Genomic DNA, 24,948 nt, shown 5'->3' on the forward strand with positions numbered 1-24,948 from the left:
GCGAAATTACTCAACACGTGTTTCACGCCTCCACGGGGCATCTTCAGGAGTTATGTTACACCGATTAGTGCCAACACAGACTCTGTTTCTTACTTAGGATGGACTTCCGCGAGGTAACGCCTGATTCCATTAAATATATTTATTAATAACATTTAATTTTATATTTGCGTTTTATTTATATTTAAACATAGCAACCTCGTTATAACGATCAAATCATTATGGAGGCAAAACACAATTACACAAAATAGTTGATAAAAAAAGATTGATATGATAAACACTCACTGCAAGATATGGGCCACCCACAATGAAACAAGGTGGAAACGCAGCAACAACAAGCAAACGCAGTTGGTGTCATGGTACGCACAGGTCGCTGCTGCCCATCATCTAGAAACTTGTTTTTGAGCAGTGACAATCATATTAAACTGATGCACAAAATACGATTTATTTAATATTGTATTCCTAATGTAAACCAGATTAAATTATATTAGAAAAAGTAAAAATGTAAGAAATAATAATACTGCAATCGAAATAAATTAAAGAACTGTGATATATATAAGAGAAAAATGAAAATAAATTCTGTGATATTATAAATAATAATTAGATCTAACTTCAGTGATTAAGGACGAATGAAAGGTTTAAAGAGCGGAAGAGAATATATAGAATGAATTATGGAATGAAAGGGATAGAAAGATATATATTATGAATAATGGAAGAAGAGAATAAAAATTAAAGTAAGTGAAAAATTTTAAATACATAATATAATCCATGTTCCCACATAAAAAGGGGTTGAAAGAGAAATATAGAATGAATTACGGAATGAAAGAGACACAAAGATAGATATTGCGAGGAATGGAAGAAGAGAATAAAAATAAAAGAAAGTAAAAAAACTAACATACATAATATAATCCATGTTCCCACATAAAAAGGGGTTGAAAGAGAAATATAGAATGAATTTTGGAATGAAAGAGACAGAAAGATAGATAATGTGAGTAATGGAAGAAGAGAATAAAAATAAAAGAAAGTGAAAAATTTTACATAGATAATAAAATCCATGTTCCCACATAAATAGGGTTTGAACGAAAGGTCCCCAAACACGAAAAAATAATCTCACCCGCGTCATATGATCGCAATTCTCACTCTACCGCTGAGGTACCGTTGCTCAAAAGTAATTTTCCGTTACTTCGATTCTTGGCACATTCAATTATAAACCATGATGCGCAATGGAGAAGAATCCACATTACATAGACTACAGTTGGTAGAGTTCTACAACATTTTTTAGTAAACTTTCAGCTGAAATGATGGCTATAATGAAGTGACAATATTAAACAAAGATGAATTATTGTTCTTAACCCTTTCTCTAGAACTAATGTGTAAAATCTTTGAATTAATATGTAATAAATATGCTTGGGAATGAAATGCTCTATCACTGTATTTAGGATATTATAAATGATCCCAAAAAAAAGAGTGTTATTCAGCTTTCTATATTCCAATAATCTTTAATCAAATTTGGCTCTTCTGGTATTCTTCTCATGATGTATATTGATAATAAGGAAGAAAAGGACTAATAAGTAGCTACTTCCGCTGAGGCCAGGGTCCTTCTCCCGGGCAATGGATGTAAACTGCTGTGGCTGTAGCGCGGGCGCATTGGAATGTTTGTTATAAAAACAAAGGTCCGTTGAACCAATAGCACGTTTTCACGATCCCACGCCACTTGAGATGCACCATTCCCTGCCAAGGGTACAATAATTTTTTGCTGTATTAAGACTTATGTCAGTCACATTTCTAGTGTTCATATTTTTTTTTAGTCAAAATTTTATCTAAAATATATAGGACGCAACATGCAACCTTACAATATGTTTTTTTTTTTCTATTGGAATACGATCGGACATTTATTTTCGACTATAATGTCTGCGGGAAGACATAGTAAACAATATTTTTTATACATCGATATATGATTCACAAAAGGAATTACATATAGCTACTTCCGCTATGTAGCAGTAGTCGTGCAATAAAGTGCACCGCCCGCCAGCGGGCACGACAACTGCTGCACTACTTGGAACTTACATGAAAAAGGTTCAGCATCTCTTTATGCATGCAGATAATTTCGTAGTTTTTTAATACAAAATCTATGGAAAATTCTATATCCAATAGTAACTTTCCGTGAAAGATAAAGGGATAAATATAAAAACAGATCAAACCATCTTGACCCTCATAAAAATGTGTCCTTTTTATATAAAATTCAAAAGAGATATTGAGATCAGAATATCTAGAACTTTCTTTCGTATAAAAATTAAATAAGCATCCATTGAAATTATCATGACAACTTTTTCAACATTTTTCCAAGATTCTCATCTCCGAAGACAGTTACTGCGACGCTAGCGAGAGTTGGAATTCTCAAATGAGGCCATTAAGCCTGGAAGAGTGAATGCGGGGCCGGAATGAATGGTCTCGAATAAGCGAAGAAACCTGCCCTTTGTTCTTTTAGGGTTATTTCTTGTAATTAATTCTAAATAGGTTCAACTAACTGCCGTTTTTGGGTCACTATTTCTGTAAATGTTCTTATAACCCATCAACAATTGTTGAGAAAATCATTCTTTACAGTGGCAACACATGAGAAGTAATATTACGTAAATAATATTACTACGTAACTACTTTCACAAATATATATATATATATATATATATATATATATATGTCTAGAATAATTGCCTTAGACATGGTCATTTATAAGCACCGGTTAAGGCTTTTTATACGCCCATCGGTCCCTTGAGATATCCGGGCTAAATAACGGCCGGATGAAGCCGTGATTAAGTTTAAGTTATTTACTTTTGTTAGTTAGTTTAATTTTGATTATTGTGTTTATTATTTGTAAGAACTTTCTACTAAGTATTATAAAATATTTAACATTTCACAAAAAATATTGTGAAATCCATTACATCGTCGCAATCATGGGCGGTATGGGTAAATTTTTATATTTCAATTAATCTCTTTATTATAAAGAAAAGGACCAATATATAGCTACTTCCGCCAATGTTGTAGTAGTTGTGCAATTACTGAAACTACATTGGCGGAAGTAGCTATATATTGGTCCTTTTCTTACTTAGGATGGACTTCCGCAAAATAACGCTTGAATCCATTAGATCTCTATATTATTGTGACGTACTGTGGGTTCTGACGAAACACCACTGGTTCACAAGGAGTCCTTAGTTCACAAATCAGATGGTCACCCTACTTTAAAACAAAGTATACTTTCGCTTAGTCCAAATTACGCTTTCAAATCGCTCAAGAAATCACTATTTAAATACCTTGCTAAATAGTCATTTTTTATCACTGATCGTAGATCTTAATCTTATAACTCGAATAACAACACAACTGTCGACATGGGGAGTATACCTATTTATGCTACGGATAAGGTTCTAGTAAGTTCGAGATAGTACTCGGTTAGAATATCCGAAAACCGTACACAGAAATTTATAAATAACTTCAAGGTCACGCGTGTTTACAGCATTTTTTGATCCTAGGGTTCAGTGTTTATTGTTTAGAGGATTCTGTAACTCGTGCTATGTAATATAATTATCATTTTGCGACCACCCGCTGCGAACGACGACAGTCAAGGGTGGCTCAAGACCAATTATCCGTCTTATATGATGATTATACCACCAAAGACATTGTAAAATTACTCAATGCAATAAAATAAATTCAGACTTCTACAAATCTATAAGCTTTCTCACCTTCTACTACAGATACACGATATTTTTGTATATAACTTGAAATAAACCGAAGTAAATTCCTTGAATATTAAGTGAGGTTATTAAGACCGCAGTGTTGTGATTCAGCTTTCATTGGCCAAGGGAGTTGGTTGGGTCGACGTTCAGCGGCCGGAAGTCAAAGAGGATGGGAAGATTTCCCAAAGGCTTTGCGGCGGTCATTACATACGTTATACAATGTTCACTAAGTTTAATAACTAAACTTATGTTATGATTTTACTACGAAATAACTTTGTTAGTTTCTATCAAGATTTCGAGTATTACTTTAAAGGTGGTATTTTTTTCTGATGTTTATCTATATTCAACTAGTTTATCGAAATTCGTCTTAAATATATTATATAATAATAATAATAACAATAAAAAGCTTTATGACATTCCATATGACTTAAAAATTAGTAATTTTAAAAATTAATTTGGTGATTTTATATTAATTTTATATGGAGTCCCTCAGGGTAAAAGCCTTTTCCAAGGCTTTGCATCTTACTCTATCTTAGGCAACTTGGAACCACCCGTGACCTGCCCTACCCACGATCTCGTCAGCCCATCTGGCATTAGGTCTGCCTCATCGCTCTAGTACCTCGTGGTTCCGTCCATTTTAAAACCCTTTGTGTCCACCTGTTATCAACAAATTTCGAAACTCTCCAAAAATATATTAAAGCCGTTTCAATTTACTTTCTTTTATCTTTAACCTCTCAGTACTGTTGCACGCTGTACACCAATGCAGAGCTATATTTCAAGGTGTAACTCTAGCTCTAGTACCTCGTGGTCCTGTCCATTTTAAATCCTAAATATATAAAACTACAAAATTATCGATTGGTGGGTTGAAGTGGCAATATATCTCAAGGTTCCGAATAAGAGACCGCAGAGCTTATAGCTACTTAGGATGTTCACGTTACTAAACAATGGACATATACTCTAAGTAAACCGCTTCCAACTGATCCTACTATAAATCTATACGACTATAGATTTCTTAATAAAATAATGCAAAATATTATTTGACTACCGTTAAAAAAATCCAAAACGCATAATAAATTAAGAAAAGGACCAATATTTAGTCACTTCCGCACATGATAAATGCGTATGCGGCAAACAATGCGAATCACACAACCGCCACCGCCAAATTACTCAACACATGTTTCACCCTGCCTGATTCCACTAAATGTATAATAAATTAACAAATAAATTATATTATTCAATAATCGAATGTATAAATGATAATAATTCTTAACAGTGATATCGCCTGATAATTTTGATTTCATTTAGTCTATATCTGATAAAGTGTATATGTACGTATATGTGTTAAACTTTAAACTTAAAAGATGCGTTGTTATGGAGTTTCTTTTATCTTCTTAACATAGATATCTAAGCCTTACCTTAGACTTATGTGTTGCAGCAGATGTCTATAGGATGTAATATTATTTTTTTAATAAATTGTTTTTATATGAAGGTTTGAATCGATTAATCACAGATAATACAAAACAAATATCAAGACAGTTAATGTCTTATAAAATTCTGTGAAAAAAAAACCTTTGTATAAACTGTTACATTAGCTATAATATTATTATTAAAGTACACCATAAACCTCACACTTCAAATTACAGTTTAATAAAAAAATAAATTGCTTTTTTTGCTAAAAAATTACAGGAAATTAACCCTTGCAGCCTTAATCGCAATATCTAAGGCCTGACTAATTATAAACAGAATAATAATACTTCGTACCCTGATTTTTATAGTTACACAAACACATTGTGTTTTTTAAATTTTACACGAAGATTCAAATGATAATGTGTACTCTTAGTAACTGATGTAAAAAGATAAAAGATTGTAATTAAAAACAAACTTCATCGTACATTAAATTATTTTAAATATAAAATGAAATGAAACATTTTTATTTGCATAAACATGGTTAAAAGGCTGTTACAAAACAGCCAGTATCGGCGTGCAAAAGTAACTAAGTATTATACCTGTTTTAAAACAATTCTACTTATATCTCCTAACTTACATTACGTATTTATTCTATTCAATATCATCTTAAAATCCTTAAAAGTACGGTAGCATTTATCTACTAGCCATATCTTTAAATTATGTAAAAATATCCTTTGTGGTAGTTTCCTTATATGCAATGGTATTTTATTATAATGGACATCACATAGCAGATTTTCTTATATTGGAATGTTTTACTACTAATATATAATACTCTACTAATATAATATAAATATAACTACCAATATTATACTCATAGATATATTGAGCAGTGGTTGTTTTTTATTTTGTCGCCATCGAAGCTGTACCGTCTGATTGCAGTAATTTTTTCTAAGGTACATTTTTTATTTATTTTTAAATCTTATTACTAATTATAACAATTATTACACTTATATTACATGCCTATTTATTACAATTTTTATATTTTTTACTATTACCTTTTTTCTTTGACAATTTTCTCATTATTTCTATTTTCCCTTTTATTGCACTATTTTCTATATTTGTTTAATTTTTATATTACTTGTCCAGTCCATATAGGTACGTGGATGTTATTTATATCAGTTTTTAAGCAGTGGTAGAGGTGATAGAAGACTGGGTCTGGTTGCGATCGTAGGTCGCGAGTTCCATTCTCAGGTTACAATTTTATATAATTCAGCTTTGTACATTAATTATATAAATTTGCAACTCATTCAGATTTAATGGTGATGGCCTTATTTGAAGGACGTTCCTTAAAGAGATATGTTTTTTAGTTTCTTAGGAGATAACTTCCATGAGATCTTGCCTCTGGGCCACCGATAAGTTCCAAACACAGAGTGGAAACACGCGTTGAGTAATTTGGCGGCGCATTTATCAGCGGGCTGGCGGGCGGTGCATTTGTTGCACGATTACCACTGCATGTGCGGAAGTGGCTAAAAATTGGTCCTTTTCTTACTTAGGATGGACCTCCGCAAGGTAACGCCTGATTCCATTAAATATTTACGACCGGAAAGAAATAGCTGTTAAATTATATAATTACACAGGATTGAAACTGCTCACAAACAAATTTCGAGAGGATGTGCAGCAGCTTCCTCTGTCTGAGAGGCAGTGGTGTTCTCTGCGTACCATAACACCACACTGCGATCACCATGCGTGGCGATGATGGTATATCTCCCCATAGATATGTTTGACGGGAGCCTATGCCTTCTATTAACAATAGTATATCGCTGTACTGGGCATAAATAGGCTGAAATGAAAGAACGAAGTAAAATTGAAGGCATCATAAATTCAAAGAACCTTTCAATGGTTTGCAAAAGATTCGTATAAGTAACGTGTAAACTTATACAGAAATGCAGAATCATATAATTTCAATATTTACTTTTTTTTATTAACCGTTTTTACGATCTTCAATAAATAATACTATTTTTAATTGTCAGAATCAAGTTTGAATTAACGAAAAAATAAAATAATAATCATTTGAAAGGTAATTAAAATAAAATAATATATCAAAAATTAAATATAATTTTTTTTTTCATCAATACAATTAAAAACGTCTTGTAAACATCGTAAGATCGACGTTCATTGCTTAAGCGGCCTGCAAATGGATATACCTAATTTAACCGAAACAAAGGATGCGCCGCAATGTAATACAAACGAAATAGGAAGCCGTTTGCGCCGGGCGTTTTCGGGGGAATTTCTTTCTAAGGGCAACCGTTACTGATCATTTACTTTGTATATGTTGTTTAAGACGTAACATTACGCTACATACTATATTCGTTGTAGTTATACAGGGTGATTATTTAAACGAATAAAAATAAAAGTGGTAAATGAATAGCTTACTTGCTGTTGATTTATTTTTGGTTTTACTAAATCAAAAATTTTGTTTCAGAAGTAAATAATTTACGTTTTAAAAATGTATCGATTCTTTTATCCTTTGCTCTAGACATAGGGTGGGATCACACAAGGTTGTTACAATTACCTTTGTTTATATATATGACTTCTCGATCTTAAGTCGCCAGTTCTATTCCCGGGATACAGCTATAAATTATTCACACTTTATTATTATTACTATTAACACAAATACACAATAAATAGAGGAAAAAAACAAACAATTCATATATAACAAGAGATGGTCTTATCGCTTGAGGCGATCTCTACCAGACAACCTTTGGATGAAGATGAGAGACATGAAAGAAAAGGCAGACATTACTATAAACATATATCAATACTAACATATACACATAATCATACATACATACAAGGATGCGTATATATATATATATATATATATATATATATATATATATATATATACGTGGGAAAGGTACTTTGTATATTAATAATATAAAATTACCATTACTTTTTAACAAGTTTCCAGAGGATGGTCAGCAGCGTCCTCTTCGTACCATAACACCACACTACGATCGACAACCCGCCTGCCAACCGTGGTGATTATGGTATATCACCCCATAGATACCTTTGGAGTGGGCTTATGCCTTGACGATGATGTATGACTTCATTTAGTCGTTTTAAAAAAAATGAACATGAAATTAAATTAAATAAATCTCTGTATTTCATTCGCGAATTGTTCATGGCTGTTAAAATGAAGGGACAAATTATGTTTTTTTTTTTAGAATAAATCACCGGCTACACAGCGAGACTCCATTACAAACGGCACTAAAGTGGATGAGATGGTGCCTTGTACACAGTAAAATCTTGATGACTTGACGTCTTTATGCTGCCCTGAGCTTATTGACGGCCTTTTCACGGATTAACTTTCTCACCAACTTTCTCCGACACACCCTTTATGCAACGGAACAACATACACATACATACGTACACATAACATAAATAAAAATAAATAAATACGATATTATTGCCATAAATATTGTTACAAAGAAAGACAACATTTTTAATCGTATATCATATTTATTAATGTTACAGTGTGTTAGTTAAATACATTAATATAAAAATATTAAAGATACATAAAGCTTATTCGAAGTGGTCGCCATTGCCTGTAATATAGTGCCTTAACATTTGATAAAGTTTTGTACATTTACAATAATATAGTAAGCGTGCATAGTTTATTTACAAGGCACTATGAAAAACTGATTTCACCTAAATTTCGAGTAGTCTCAAACTCATTTGTAATAAACTGAATCAGATATTTTAATAAAATTCTGCAAAACATTGAAAACATGAAACTTTAACAAAATTAAAAAGTCATATTAAAAATAAATTAACATAATAAGCTTATTATTCAATAAGCGAATTATTAAATGAGAATCCTTTGCAGTGATGTCGCCTGATTATTTTGATTTGATTCAGACTATATCTGATAAAGTGTACATGTATATATCTGTTTTAAACTTTATCAAAACATATGTTGTGGTACCTTGCGAAACAGAGTAGAGTCAAAAATAAAATCTATAAAAAGTTGACAACTAATAAGAGTTCTTTTAAAAGATCTACTGTTAAATTATTGAATTCTATCTCATCTTATCTTTTATCTTTTAATGATACAATTATTGCTTCACATTTGTGATCATAGTCTACGCCGTAGCCAGTTCGTAGACTATAGCTACGAATTGGCTACGGTGTAGACTACGCAAACTTTCAAAACTGTCTATTAGTCATAATAAAACAAAATTATATATCTCATATGGTAGTCAAAATTAATCACGTGGTCGCAGAAATAGGCAGTACCGTAAAATAAATAAATACCGTAAATACCTGGAAATATCGAAAGCATAGTAAACAATCCAAAGATTTTCTTTTGTGAATAAAAAATGAATTTTTTATCCAAAATTATCATTGTTACCTAGAAGAAAATCCACATACGAATTTTCAACGGTTAAAATCCACATGAGCGTGCAAAGGAAATTGACACGTAAATACCGTGAAAATTAAACAGTGCGAGTCTAAATTCGTCCGAACTTCGGTTCCTTTTATTCGTGCCTCATTTACTTTGTATTGGAAAATAAATATATTTTTGATTGTAAACCATAGTGGATAGTAACTCAAACATATATTAAATTTCTTACCTAGACCCGCTCATTTTGCCGGATAGAAAGACGATATAAAAATGGTTAGAAACCTTTTTAACTATTTTTATCTATTTTCTATTTTTAAAATGCCATCGTGACTATTTATATCAAATAGGAATAGACAAAAGCAATACAACCAAAGAGTATTTACTGCAAATTTTTCACTTATAAATTTAATAAAAAATATTTCCCCAACATTATAGTATATTTCGATATACATTGACCTAAGGGCTTTTGTAAAATATTTTATGACTATTGCTGTTTAAAAAGATTAAAAAAAACTCTTTTACAACATTCGTCACAATCAATATTTTTTTAAGATTATAAAGCTATCAGACATGAATAGGATAAGCAAATATATATATATATATATATATATATATATATATATATATATATATATATATATATATATATAACATACAGTTTGCCTGAAGACGAACTACGTCATTCTCAAGGTGTGTGCTACCCTTGGCACACTAAAGTTATTCGAAAAAGCATTGAGGCAAAGTGCCAAATAGACAAATGAGCTATATGGTATATATATAAAAATCCTCTAAAAGTTTTACATCCATAACCGATCATCCTGTATATATATTGACGGTTACATTCTTCTCTATTCTTCTGTATATACCTATATGCCTTTCATGTTGTATAACAAAATAATAATTCCATAATATCAAAGTGCTTATTAAGGATGTTCTAAAACGTATTATGTTGTGTATACAATTCAAGTGATAATTGGTATTCGTTGACACGCTTTACATATATTTGCTCACATATTGGAAAGTACTTAAAATTTAATGTCATAGTAAACTGATATCTGAATAGATTGGATTTAATTGTTAATTTATAGAATTCATTCATATTGTTACAAAAATATTAATGTTAATGATCTGTAATATTAAAAACGATTGTATAATTGCAATTTATATGTGTAACCATCTAGTTTTTCGCTAGATTTTCTCTTGGAACCAAAATTCGAACCCAACACTAGTACATACAGAAAAAAAATATATATATATATATATATTAGGTTAAGGAGAGATATAATAGAGTAACAATAACTTAGTAAGCAGTGTAACGCGTAAGAAAAACTTTGGAAGAAAATAGGGAAATATTAACTATTATTGTTTAAAACAAGAGACCGACGCTACGAATTTAATATCTTAAAAGGTGTATATAAAGCTCATTTGTCAGTTGTTAACAATTATTCAGGACATTTTTCAAATGCCTATCCTAAAATACTATATTTTATGGATTTATTTCTATGAGATCACAGTTTATTTTATACCATCATAATTTACGACAAGTTTATTAATTTATTTATGTATTTTATTTTTGACTAGCACCTTAGTTTAATTTTTCTTAACGGTCTTATTCGACCACTTCTTTTATTTTTGGGTCATATTTAGACTGTTGGATGAAGTTCGTCACTATAAGGGAGGCGATACTCCTTAGGTGTATTTTTCTCCCACATGCACCGGATAATAAGTGATTACATGCTTCACGTTCTAGTCCACCGCTGGTGCACAGATGTACGAAAGGCTTTCATAATCTAACCCATAGTCAATCACTACAAGACATAGGTCTCTCATAAAGTCGCCAACCGAGAACCTTTCAGCCCCAACAGCCTTCGGTTGCAGGAACGATGTGCACTGCCCAATGTCAAGTCAGACGAGCAAGTTAGAAATTAAAACTGACTCCGTAGTCTGGTTTAAAATCATTTAAAATATTAAACGTGACAATCCGCTATCGACAAATCTCAACAGCTTTTATAATCTACGTGAAAATATTTTAAGAAGAGATAAATTAAACTAAAGGTACTCTATTGTAAACATATTCGAGCTGGTAGTTTTTTTTTAAATTGACATTAAAGCCTTTATAACATTTTCAATAGATTTCTACAGTTAGTACAAATCAAGATTTGATATTTTAAATGAAACATCCAAAACTTTATGTACATTACCAAAAAATAAACTTTTTTTTCTATTTTGGTCATTCTTATAATAACTTATGGACTTCATGAAAAGAATGAAAAAGATCCATATTCCATACAAACTAGAATCAAGTTTAGTTTAGTTCCTCTATACCTACGTACTTCAAGTTATAGTATTAGGATTATAAAAGGAGTTCCGATCTAACATAAGCTTACATATTCCACTTTTTTTAATTACTTTTACCAGTCTCTTTAAAACGTAGCATATTAAAACAATTGATTGCTTCAAGCTATACTAACTTTTTGTTTACATAAACATGCCGCGTTTAGTTGCAAGGGTTTGTGAATAAAATATTATGCAGCTATAAGATCTGATTTTATTTCTCCACTCCAATCCTTAAGGAACTCCTCTTTGCCTCTTTGTCTTTTTACTTCTTTGCCTTTAGGTCTTTTTCATACTTTGCCCCTTTGGATATTTGCCTCTTTGCCTCTTTGGCACTTTGCCTCTTTGGCTCTTTGCCTATTTGCCACTTTGCCTCTTTGCCACTTTGCCTCTTTGTCTCTTTGGCTATTTGCCACTTTGCCTCTTTGGCTCTTTGGCTATTTGCCACTTTGCCTCTTTGCCACTTTGCCTCTTTGGATCTTTGGCTATTTGCCACTTTGCTTCCTTGCTTCTTTGCTTCTTTGGCTCTTTGGCTATTTGCCACTTTGCCTCCTTGCTTCTTTACTTTCTTTACTTTCTTCCCTCTTTCAATCTCTCACAATTAAAAAGAGTCCCAAAATCGACTCTTAATAAGTTAAACAAATAAAATGATTAATTTCATTTTTATAAAAGAAGTCTACGATTGTTGAAACTTTACTAGATTATAAAAACGTATTTAATTTAAAATAAATCATATTCATTTTAATTTGTTATTTCTTTTTTCCGAACTCTACACGCAAAGACGCCACTCGTACATAGAATAAGGTTATAAGGTTCTTTGAAATAACATAGCCTCGGGCTGCGTAGAGATTAGGTTCCAGCAGGCTTCAACTGCGTACAATTGAAAATTAAGTGAAATAAAAAAACCTTTCGCCGCTTCTCTATTATCAAAGACACAATTCGCTGTTCAACTTCTACACGAACTGACTCTTTATCTGCTTCAATTATTTTTTTCGGAGCCGTAAAACAAATAGACGTGTCGAATGAGACTCCATCTTGAAATAGATTCATTTCAAAATGGCGGTCCGATACGTAATCATATTTTATACTTTTTAATTATTTTATTTATAATTTTTAAGTATTATTTTTACATAGAGTATTTAAAAGATATGAAATGTGAATATATATGCTATATACATATATATGTATGTATGGTACACGTTAATTACCCATTATTAGTACTTCTACCTTTTCCATACTATGGTTGTCTGTAAGAGATTGCCTTGTATGATAAGACTGCCCTTTTTACGTTTTTGTATATTATTGTGAAACTTTTTTTGAAAGAGTAATAAATAAAGTAAATAAATTAAGCTAACGAAACTATACGGCCCCTGAGGAAAGCGCGGTAGAATGGGGGCCGAGGAAAAACAGCATGATCAAGCGTTGAGAGCGAATTAAATAAACAGAGCAGCCGATACTCCCCCGTCTCGCCTCGCGCGTACCCATGGCGCGGTATAGCGGTTGCGGTTGCGCTATAATTACTTAAACTTCTCTTACTAGGTAAAGCAGTCGCTTAACAAAAGACATGAGTGGAATCTCATAAAAATATAAAAAAATCGTAATCAATATAATAAAACTAGCTATATATAAGATTATAGCTGTGTAAATAAAAATAAACTTGTTATCTCTGTATTTGGCACTAATCGGTGTAACATAACTCCTGAAGATGCCCCGTGGAGAGGTGAAACACGTGTTGAGTGATTTGACGGTGGCGGCTGTGTAATTCGCATTGTTTGCCGCATGCGCATTTATCAGCGGGCTGGCGGGCGGTGCACTTTGTTGCACGACTACCACTGCATGTGCGGAAGTGGCTAAATATTGGTCCTTTTCTTACTTTAAAATAAACTTGTTATACCTATCTCTAGATTCCATAAAATTATTTACGCCCCTGAAAGCCAACTGTATTAAAAATGTAAGTAAATGTAGTAATGTAGAGTCAAAAATAAAATTGATTAAAAATATATATAATGTGATGTGGAAAAACGTTTATTGAATAATTAACATAATTTGTGCGCGGAAAAATGAATAATTCGCCTACGCGCGGTTGCGCATCGAACCATGGCTCAAATCCGACTCTCCGAGAACTCCAGCGGCCGCGGGCATACGTGCTGCGCCTCGGCTCCCTGCCGAGCAAGAGCAAGCAAGAGCGCGTATAGTGCACGCCGTACGAGTGAGCGAGACGAGTGGGCGAGACGAGCAAACGGTGGAGCGTGGTGACAACGTCCGCGGGAATCCCCACATATGGTGGCTTTTTATGTAGCAATTTTATTACAATAATAACTTGTTCAATAAGAGTTCTGTTAAAAGATCCAATGGTGAATAAACTAATTTTATTTTTTGATTTTTTTATCTTTCATACAAGTATTTATCTCTTACTCAACCTCGTGTATAATTCTCACCATGCATTGATTATATGGAAATATCACTGCCCAGGAACAAGTTTACAGAGGATTGGCACCAGCATTCTTTACGTACCATAATACCACACTGCGATCGCCAACCGGTTTGTAATTATGGTATATATGGCGTTGTGATTATGGTATATTCAGCCATAGGCATCTTTGAAGAAGGCTTATCCCTTGTAAGGTTCTACAAGCTGAAGCGACGACAGTCTAAATAATTTTAAGTTATATAATATATTAGTTATTAATTGTACTAATCTAATAAAGTAAGTCGTCTTAGTTACGGGTTCTTCTTACATGATAGCGCACTTAAAACACTCGTAGCTTTAAATTGAAAAATTGAAATATGTTATAAAAGAATTATAAATAAATCCCTATACTCATAAGATAAAAGTAGAACGTGAGGCTCTATCAATGAGGCTATATTAACAAACTTAAATGTCATAGGAGCACTTAATTTGATACCAGTATCTCCTTTTGAGAAACACAACTGAAAAATAACGGAAGCCTTAATTATTTCCATTTGTTTCAGGTGTCGGATGACATTGGCTATGTCATATACTCCGCGCTCGGCAGTTTCTACATACCGTCCTGCATCATGGTGTTCGTTTACATCAGGATATACTTCGCAGCGAAGGCTCGAGCTAGGAGAGGCATCAGGAAAAACCCTAGACCTAGAGCAGTAAGCACGAACTTTATACATCCTGTATACTTTGTAAGTATAGGTGTAAAAGTTGCCGGAAGGACAAAAACGCGGCTTCAGACGGTTGCCAACTAAAACCTGGTCTGGAACAGTAGCCCGCCTGCTGTATGAGCGTTGGGTACTGCACATTGGTGTCAGATTCTCTGGGTGATCGAGCGATTCAAAGTGACAGCAGTAGCTTGCTGCAGCTCGAGAACTTGCCTTGCTTGCTATATAATACCCACCGCAGTTGGATGAAGTTTAAGCTAGACCCCATGTTAGGGATCGAAGAGTTAGTATGCTTACAACTTCGGTACCATATCCGGATAATGTGAGAGCCAGCTTACCTAGCGAGGATTGAATCGTTTGTGCGTTCTTGGTGACGTACGGGAAGTTAGTGTGCTTTATAACCTCATCACCTACCTAAGAAAGGGACTAATATATAGCTACTTTCGCTATGCAGCAGTAGTCGTGCAATGAAGTGCACCGCCCGCCGTCATTGAAATCGTAATTATTTCTGTATTTTATTTATATTTATTTATTTACTTTATTTGAGATAAAAAGGCAGTAAGAAAGTACAAACTTAGAAACTTAGAGATATAAAATTAGTTACAACTGTTACCTTATAACTATCTCACTAAGAACATAATGATTTAGGATCAAACAATGACAAAACATTACTAAACAGGGATCAAAGATCCAGCGCATTCTGCAGATCACACCGCAATAATTACGAGTCACAGCAAGCAGTCACATTCTAATGAGGTTTAAATTGTATTGTGTGTACTCAATAATTTCGAACGAAATCGACTTTTAAAAGATACAAGAGAGCACGATTATATATCAATATCACTAATATATAAATTATAGCTTTGTCTATTTGCATGTGTAACTCTTAATTGTTGTTGGAAATCCTTAATATGTTAAATAAAGTTATCTCTACTCTTTTTGTTGATTTTTCGATTATTTAATTTTTTTTTTAATTAACTTCTTTCCTTATCAAAGTATAAATATTATATTTTTTAATTTTTTTTGTTTAATAATTATTCCTTTACAAAATATATTATTTTTGAACATTGTGGTCATCTTTGAATATTGCTTTCACTTAGTGATAATAATTATTATGTATCTTATATTTAACTAAGCGATCTTACATTATGCTGACCATCCTTAGAAATTAAAAAAAAATACAATTGACTGTAAACTTTATTAAGGAATTTTTTAGGAGATGGATTCAGACCGCTATAACTTATCCTATTGTTTATATATACGGGAGACCTATGTTCAGCAGGTGATGTTATACAGCTGAAGTGATGATGGATGAACACAGAAAGTTTATAATGTTTGACTTTGCAGAACGAACAGCAGACAAGTTTCTCAAATCCAGCTAAAGGCACCCGTCCTATGCCGACCTCGTCATCTCTTCACATGCCTTCAGGAGATACTAATAACTCCAATAATAACAGGTAAGTAAATCTTAATCTTTTTGTATACAAGTCTTGGCGCTTCTTATTGTTTATAAATATGACAAAAAATATTGCGCCTCCTGCATTATTCCACAGAGGCGCTTCAACTTTAATATTTATTGGACAGTAGCGTAACACGTGGGATAAGATTTCAAAAGAAACACTCAGATACAGTAAAAAAACATATTTATTAACACTTGAAATACAAACTAAAATTTATACAAAAACAAACAATAATATGTGAAAATAAGATATAGTAAGATACCATAACTAAGTAGATGAAGTTGCAGCTGTGCAAGGCCAACAATAGGTTCAACGATTCTTAATAAAGAGTGAAAGAGAGCGCTGAATTATTTTACTATATTTTTTCATGGTCCCCACCATTGGGGAACACTCCTACCACTATCTTTTGTAAGACAGGAACGTTTAAATATTTTTTTCATTAAATAATTTTATTTTCGCGCTCTTCTTCCATTCATCTTATAATCTTCCGTACTATTCCTTTCTTTCTTCATTTCTTCTACCTTTCCTTTTCATTCAATTTTCCCTTAAACTCTACCATTTTTTGTTCTCCACATACCTTAATTATTACACTTCTTTATTTTATCCTATTTTCATTTTAAGTCAAGTTTGTTTTAATAGTTTTTCATTTAATAATTTTATTTTCGCGCTCTTCTTCCAAACATCTTATGAACTTTCGTACTTTTCCTTCCTTTCTATATTTCTTCTATCTTTCCTTTTCATTCAATTTTCCCTTATTTTCGACAATTCTTTTTTCTCCTCATACCTTAATTATTACAGTTATTTATTTTATTCTAATTTCAGTTTGTCTTTCTGAATGTTACATTTTGAGAGTGTTAAGTTAGATGAAGTTGTAATAGCCTTACAAGGCTTACAATAGGTTCAATGATTCTGAATAAAAGAGAGAGAGTACGTATAGATGCGATAAGTTGGGACTTAGATATTTCGGCCCTAGTAAATGGAAGTAAAGCTTCCATTTACTAGAGGCTGCATGTTATTAGGACGGATTGCCATCTAGACATTTCAGCGATCTCTCTCGTGCGCGATGCAGGGTGGAATTTCGCGTGTATTCGCTCTTCAAGGTATTTCAATAAGACGGTTCACTCCGATTATTAATGCTATAATTATAACTATGTCAGACAGATAACCAGTGAAACCTTAAGGTTCTGGAGTGGAGACTAAAGACTGACAAACGAAACTTTGGTCTTCACAAAGTGAATTGACAACCTTTTTAAGGTCATTCTTTCTAAGGTTCTATTCAAAATCTAAAAGAGAGGTCTATAGATGGATCCTTTGTCTTATATTATGATTACTATCATTTCAGACGAGCATTTCTTCGTGGTATGTCGTCGACTTTTGTTCTTCTGACAATCTCCTAGCATAGCCCTCTCCGTTGTTCTTTTAGTGACCTTGATCTTTTCAATAAGACCAATCGTATTTTATTCGTACTCTGTTGTTGTTATCTAACCAAATTTCTTTATAAAGACAAGATAATTAATGTTATTATTAATTCAAGGGAGGGCCAAATATCAACGATAGAAACTCAACAAGTGCCGATCCCGACGGTCACGTGCGACTTTGCGTCGGACATCTCGACTAGCGAAGCGGGGGACCCTGGACCACAGCCTCCTGACGACAGGAAAGACACGCTCAAGGTCAGTTAGGAAAGAATAAGATAATCTATATGTAAGGCTATATACAAGGTCTATTCAGAAATAATATCTAATTAACTTAGTTATTTATGAGAGGCAAGTTTTACAAGATGACTGGCACTTAATCCAGGTCTCACTTCGATACTCAACGAGAGTCACAGTTGCTTAAAGATCTGTAGGAGTGGTCGTAGTACTGTAGCTTCTTGTTCTTCTGTAGCTTCTTGTTCTTCAGTAGCTTCTTGTTCTTCGGTAGCTTCTTGTTCTTCGGTAGCCTCTTGCCCTTCGGTAGCCTCTTGCCCTTTGGTAGCCTCTTGCCCTTCGGTAGCCTCTTGCCCTTCGGTAGCTTCTTGTTCTTCGGTAGCTTCTTGTTAATGTTGACCGCACCTCCGCTAGCACTTATAATGAGCGCGGAGACTCTCAACAGCGCGATGCAAACTTTTGTTGCGTCTACTGTGGCGCCATCTGTTATTTGTCCGTTTCATTGCCGCCGCCGCCGCGATCGACGGTCACGTGGGTAAGAGGTCGTTGCTAGGCTACGCGTGTTTGAGTAGCGCGCGATATGCACGCCACAGATCCAAGGAAAGGCCTATGACCAAGATGAAAAGATCAGTATATTATATTAACAAAAGTAATAAGATAAAGTTGAAGTAGCCACTTGAAGTAGCAGTGGGTAGTTCACTGTTCACTTAGAGCAGACTTTTAAGATGGCAAGCGAATCGTATGACGTCCATCCAATAGGTCAGACACCTTGTCATGTTCGTAGAAGACGATATGCAGGCCGCTTTCAAATGAACATATTCGGAATTAATGGTGGAGGACTATGTCCACTAGTGGACGTATTGCAGCTGAAATATTGATAATGATGAACAATTATAAACTAGAAATAAATTGTTAATGTCGTATTGTTCAGTAATATAGAACATTTTCAGATGAACGACACAAGTTGATTAATTATTATTAAGGTAATATGTAAATTTTAACTAACGTTTTATTTGATTGGGTAATTGTTAGTTGTTTCTCTGTAGAGATCTCTACATAAAGTCACAAAAATTAAAAAAAAAAACAAATACACAATATACAGGCTACACCATACTCATTATATAATATATTTTAACAAAAAAAAAACATTTTTACGCAAAATAAATTTAAAATAATGATCGGCTACAATGCTACCAATACCTCTGTACCGTGCCTTAGAAAACGCGACGCGGTGGGAACGGAATAAAAGCAGAAAACAACGAAACAGCGATCGATACTCCTCCTCCACCACCGTCTCTATTCATACGTAAGGTATAGCAGTACAGCGTTTCCGGTAGCACTATAGTAATGTGTCTTTATTTAAGTACAAACGTACTTATAATGTTCCTACCAGCTATGGCTGAACTGCTGAGAAGAGTCTTCCAGGAACTGCACTGTTGTTCTATTAAAATAAGACTATTATATCAATCGTGTTAATAATGCGCCAAAGATGCTACAAAATAAATTCCACACATTTCGGTCAAACATTTACATTTGCCTCCTTTTCCAGGTGGTCACCTGCGCTCAGGTTACCAGAAACCCACTGGCTGCATGTCCCTACAGAGGTTCCACTTTATCAGTAAACGGGGAGCTCCAATTGCAACAATCCCAAAGATGCAGAGCACCAAGTGTTGCTATCGACACCGACATGGTATCAGAACTGGAACCTTCATCATCCGATTCCGGCGTTGCAACTCGATGCGCAGTGGTGAAACCATTAAAACTCAGAATATGTCAGCCTATCTTCGGAAAGAAATCTGAGTCGACGAGAAGACAGAAGTCACAACCTACGAAATCAGAACTTGAGCCTGCGTTACCGAAGCAACATAAACCTAGAGATCCAGAGAGAGAGAAAAGAAGATTAGCAAGAAAGAAAGAGAAGAGAGCCACTTTAATACTTGGATTGATAATGGGTAGTTTCATTGCGTGCTGGCTGCCTTTCTTCTTCCTCTACATCTTGAAAGCTGCTTGCAGATGGTGCGTGATACCTTCAAGCGCTTTCGCCATCGCATTCTGGTTGGGATATATGAACTCTGTTTTGAATCCTGTTATTTATACAATATTCAACAAGGATTTCCGACGGGCGTTTAGAAGGATACTGTTCAAGTGATGTTTGGCTTACCTGTGCTGTTACAGGTGCGTCGCGAACCGCATCATGCTAGCCCAGCAAAGAGCAGCACAAGGTCTTTACAACTCTCGTTAATCATTTACATTAATTTCCTTAAAAAGTTTCCAGTTGGTTGTGTTTCATTTGAGTGTATTACATTCATTTATTCTTACATTTAATATACTGTATCTTGTAAGTTGTTATATATTTATATATTGAAAACTTTTAATTAGTTTTAATTGTTATATGTACATATATAGTTTTACATGGCACCCTGATTATCTCTTCTTTCTTCTACATATACTCTGTGATCAAAAATAAGAAGGATATTTTTCCTAGGTTGATAGGATTGTCGATAATATTTGACAGGCGTCAGTTAGTCAAAAGTTTTAATATCACATGCCTCAGCCGAAACCATTTTGTTTGGTGTCCCAAACGCGTCAAGTCTCGATTGGTCGATGTCATACTGCATTGATTCTTCGCGAATTTTTGCCCAAAAATTCGACTTATATAGTTCCGCAACTACCGTATTCATTTGATTTATCTCCGTGTAACTTCTGGCTATTCAATAAACTGAAAAAATCAATGCAGAAATGCTGTTTTAACACGATTGAGAAGATAAAAACCTTAATGTATTGAAGGCTATCCTAAAAAAAATGTTAACAAAAAAAAAGTACATTTCATCGGATGAAGATTACTTTGAAGGTGATGAGATTGATTTGAATAAATAAATAATTTACATTTAATAAAAAAAAATCATCTTATTTCTGATCCCAGTGTTGTGTTCAGTTTCGTGTCAGCTGTGTTTTCATTTGAGTGTATTTCAATAATTTATTCTCACACATAAAATACTATATTACGTAAGATGTTATATATTAATATTTTAAAACTTTTAATATAATTTTATTACAATGTTATATATACATAGATAGTTTTACATAGCTCTCTTATCATCTCTACTTTCCTCAATTCATTTCTGTCAGATTTGTGCCTATGGTGTTTCATTTATGTATATTTCAGTCGTTTATTCTTAGACATAACACACTATATCATGCTATCTGTTATATATTTTTATATAAAAACTCTTTTAATTAGTTTTAGTTCGTTGTTATATGTACATATACATATAATTAATATCTCTCTCTGATTATTTCTGTGACCAGTCTATTGTAGACCCAATTTTTAAAACCAATCGTTTACTTAGGATGTTATATTATAAACGGAAACTTTAAAGTAAAGTTAGTTTATTGTTATATATACAAGTTAAGTTTTACGTACATCTTTGATCATCTTTTCTTTTTTCTGCTCATTTCTGTCAACAATCATACTGAAATAAGATAAAAGATTATACATATTTACATATTAAAAAATTATAGTGAATTGATAAATGATTTTCTGTTATGTATACATTAGTTACGTACATTATCTCTTTCAATTTCTGTCCCTTTTTTATTTCGGTTGTGTTTAATTTCTACTTATAATATATTTTTATAAAATAAAATATCACTTAAGCTGTTATATCATGACAGATGGTGCAAAAGTAATGTCATAATTTAAACCGGCAGCCATTTTGTTATAAAATTAAAAATAGAACACTGTTATAAAAATAAGCTTATTTGAAAATATAAAATTTATATTATTTACTAAAAAATAATATATATCTCAGGTGGCCACCTTCAGACTTGATGTAAAATTGCGCTCGTTTTCCGGCATATTGAATTTGTTCCTCGCAAAACATCTGGATCCAAATATGCGATATCATTGTTACCTTCCAAGGCTTGTAAAGTGTGTAGTTTGTTGCGGTAAATGCTGGATTTTAAAAACCTCCAAAAGCTGCTTTCGATTTTTCGTGCAATAATTCCACGTTCTTGAAATGTATATCGCTTCATCGCTTATTGACAACTAATTCTTTATATATCTATATAATAAATGTCAAAGCACAGTGACATTTGGCGCCATTTGTAAAAATTAGGGCACATTCACACTATGACATTACTTTTGAGCCACCTGTTATTTATGTTTTGAAAGCTAAAAATAATGCCATTAATAATAAGTAATGATTAGTGGAATTTATTTACTTTATTGTTATATGTACATATACAGTTTAACAATGCTCCTTTATTAGCGCCCGTCTTCTTTAATTTCTGTGATAAATTTCGTTTCCTTTGTTTTTCATATCTTTGTTTTAGGCTATAAATGTTAACGTCTAAAACACTACACCATTTGACCTTTTATAGGATATTTTGTTTTTTTTCTTCGCAGTTTTATATGTTTTTTATTTAGACATACTTGCATATATGTATATTTACCTCATATATTTAACTGAGCAATTGATTTATTTTAGACAAAAAGTATTTATTATTCAATCAATTCTCTTCTTGTATAGTTTATTTATATGCCATTACATTTTAAAATTCACTAAGGGATACCATGACGGAATTGTATAATATATATTACCCGTAGACTTATCGAAATATATTTAATAATTATAGATATATTTGTATAAATAGTACATTAAACTGCAAAATCACTGATGGATTTGAAAAGAACGTAGGTATAATATTTTAGCTTCTCCTGGTAGATTTTAATATTATTAATTAAAGTTTTATAGCTTTAAAATAATCAATAATTCTATTACTTCTATTCAAATATTCAATTCCTATTTAAAATATATAGTATTGGAGGTAAGATACTCTCCTATATAACTTATACGCTTAAGTGTACAAAGTATCATACATAACCGTTATTTAAATACTGTCACAAGTGTTTTAAGATTTCATTTTACTTATTTATTTATTTCTCCACTCACATTCCTCTACCGACAAATGGCAAAGTCCTTATATATAGAGTGAATATTTCTTTCGTTTAAACTATTTTACGATATATTTGTTTACAGTATTTTATAGGGAAAGCGAATGAAGGAAGGCGATGTATGATAGATAACAAGGTATGAAGAGTAACGGAAGAGAATGAGAAGGACAACAGAGGAACGAATGAAAGATCTTAAGAATGATATGAGAGGAGCGTGTAATTAACCAAAAAATTTTGAAAATTTATTGTAAATAATGTCCCTGCTTACACATGGCAAAGGACACGAGAGGTCCAGGGGTCAATCAAATAAATGTCTTAAACTGTGGAACAAGTTATAAATCGTATTTGACAAATGCAAACAACGGTATAAAGAAATTACTCCTAAACCTCTATAAGCTTCCACACTTTAGCGCTATAACCTTAAAAAATATTTAAAAATGACCTTTTTAAATTATATTGTTTATCTGCCAGTGACAATATTTAAGAACCGTGTATGTACATAGTATATATTATATATATTTATCTCATAACAATATTTCGATTGCTTGTAAACAATTGTTTTAGGCTTTTTCTTCATGTTATATTTATTCACTGGACAGATTTGATATCAAAAAATGGACATGACATCCTATTGGTAACAAGATAAGGATGTGTCTACATGAATCGTTTTTATTGTTCGTACCCTCTCATGTTGATTGTTGACAAGTACAATATGACATTATAATGAAACTTGACGTGTTTTGTAAATTTTTAATCAGTAAATCTTACATAAGAAATTACTTAACCTATTACAATAATTTATTTAAATATCTGGCACAAATACGTAGTAAGATATATTTTTAATTGTGTTCAAAATTACATGGTGTTGCCAGACAGAAAACTCTGTTTCGTACAAACCTCACTTTTCTATTGACCATACGGGTTCCAGTCGTGCACAGAAAAAAATTCAAAATTATAGAAATAACCGCCCATGGCCATCGGGAAACGATTGCATGTCATCGGAAAATCAGGCAACAAAGAGATTGGGACGATATTTTTCTTAAATTCAGAAGAATTGGATAAAAAATTTAAAAAAGGAATATTGTTATCCACGCATATCTTTAAAAATACCAGCATATAAACACTTCTTTACATACCTTATCTATAGGCGCTTACTACAATCATCTCTCCCTTTCATTTACAAAACAGTGCTATTTTTAATCTGTCCGGTGTATTAATAATATCCACTAGACTGTTGACAGTTTAGTAACAAACAGATTAAAAGAACCCTTATGATTAAATAAAAATAAGTTACATGTGCATCTTTTTTAAAAAATCCACATGTAAACATAACCTAAAATTTCTTTACAATTAATGCTAAAATCGTTTATCCCTTTCACTTATAATACAGTTTAAATAGCGCTATATTAAATCTGTCCGGCGAAGATAGGGTTGTTTAGTTCGATAACAAATATTTTTTATATTTCTATTTATTATCTGTATAATTATTGAAATCATTGATGTATCGATTGTTGTAAAGATGGCGTTGTGGTCAGAGACTTTATAGAGCGTAACAAATGGTTATTTATAACATTGAGAGAGTAAAATAGCGGAAAACTATAGCTATTTATCGTTGGATAGCGTTTTATGCTATATTTAACTACGGCGCGATTAAGTGGATTGGATATTTCTTTATTAATGTTAACTTCGAAGTCTTTTGTGGACATATTATTTTTTCTTTTACAAACGTACGCTATTTCAACTTCTTAATGTTATTTTTTTGTCTCCTTTATTACTAAATATCCCAATAGCTTACAGATATAGCTGATTAGATAGATAAATAGCAATGGGCAGACACATAGCACGAAAAGCAGTTAACCACAAGAGCCATTAGGTT

The 24,948-nt window shown here is 32.7% G+C and overlaps 1 protein-coding gene across 1 annotated transcript in view; it reads left to right on the forward strand.

Annotated features, from left to right (window-relative positions):
- Positions 1-20,264, forward strand: part of Octalpha2R (alpha2-adrenergic-like octopamine receptor) — a 363,875-nt gene extending 343,611 nt beyond the window's left edge. Inside the window, exons 3-6 of the mRNA XM_068769441.1 lie at positions 14,848-14,997; positions 16,354-16,463; positions 18,001-18,139; positions 19,665-20,264. Coding sequence (XP_068625542.1) covers positions 14,848-14,997; positions 16,354-16,463; positions 18,001-18,139; positions 19,665-20,264 — 999 coding nt within the window. The remainder of the gene's footprint in view (positions 1-14,847; positions 14,998-16,353; positions 16,464-18,000; positions 18,140-19,664) is intronic.
- Positions 20,265-24,948: the final 4,684 nt, after the last annotated feature.

This window comes from Battus philenor, unplaced genomic scaffold (assembly GCF_028537555.1).
Source record: "Battus philenor isolate CCGP_79_NKW_IND1 unplaced genomic scaffold, ilBatPhil1.0.hap1 SCAF_28, whole genome shotgun sequence".
NCBI classification, from domain to species: domain Eukaryota; kingdom Metazoa; phylum Arthropoda; class Insecta; order Lepidoptera; family Papilionidae; genus Battus; species Battus philenor.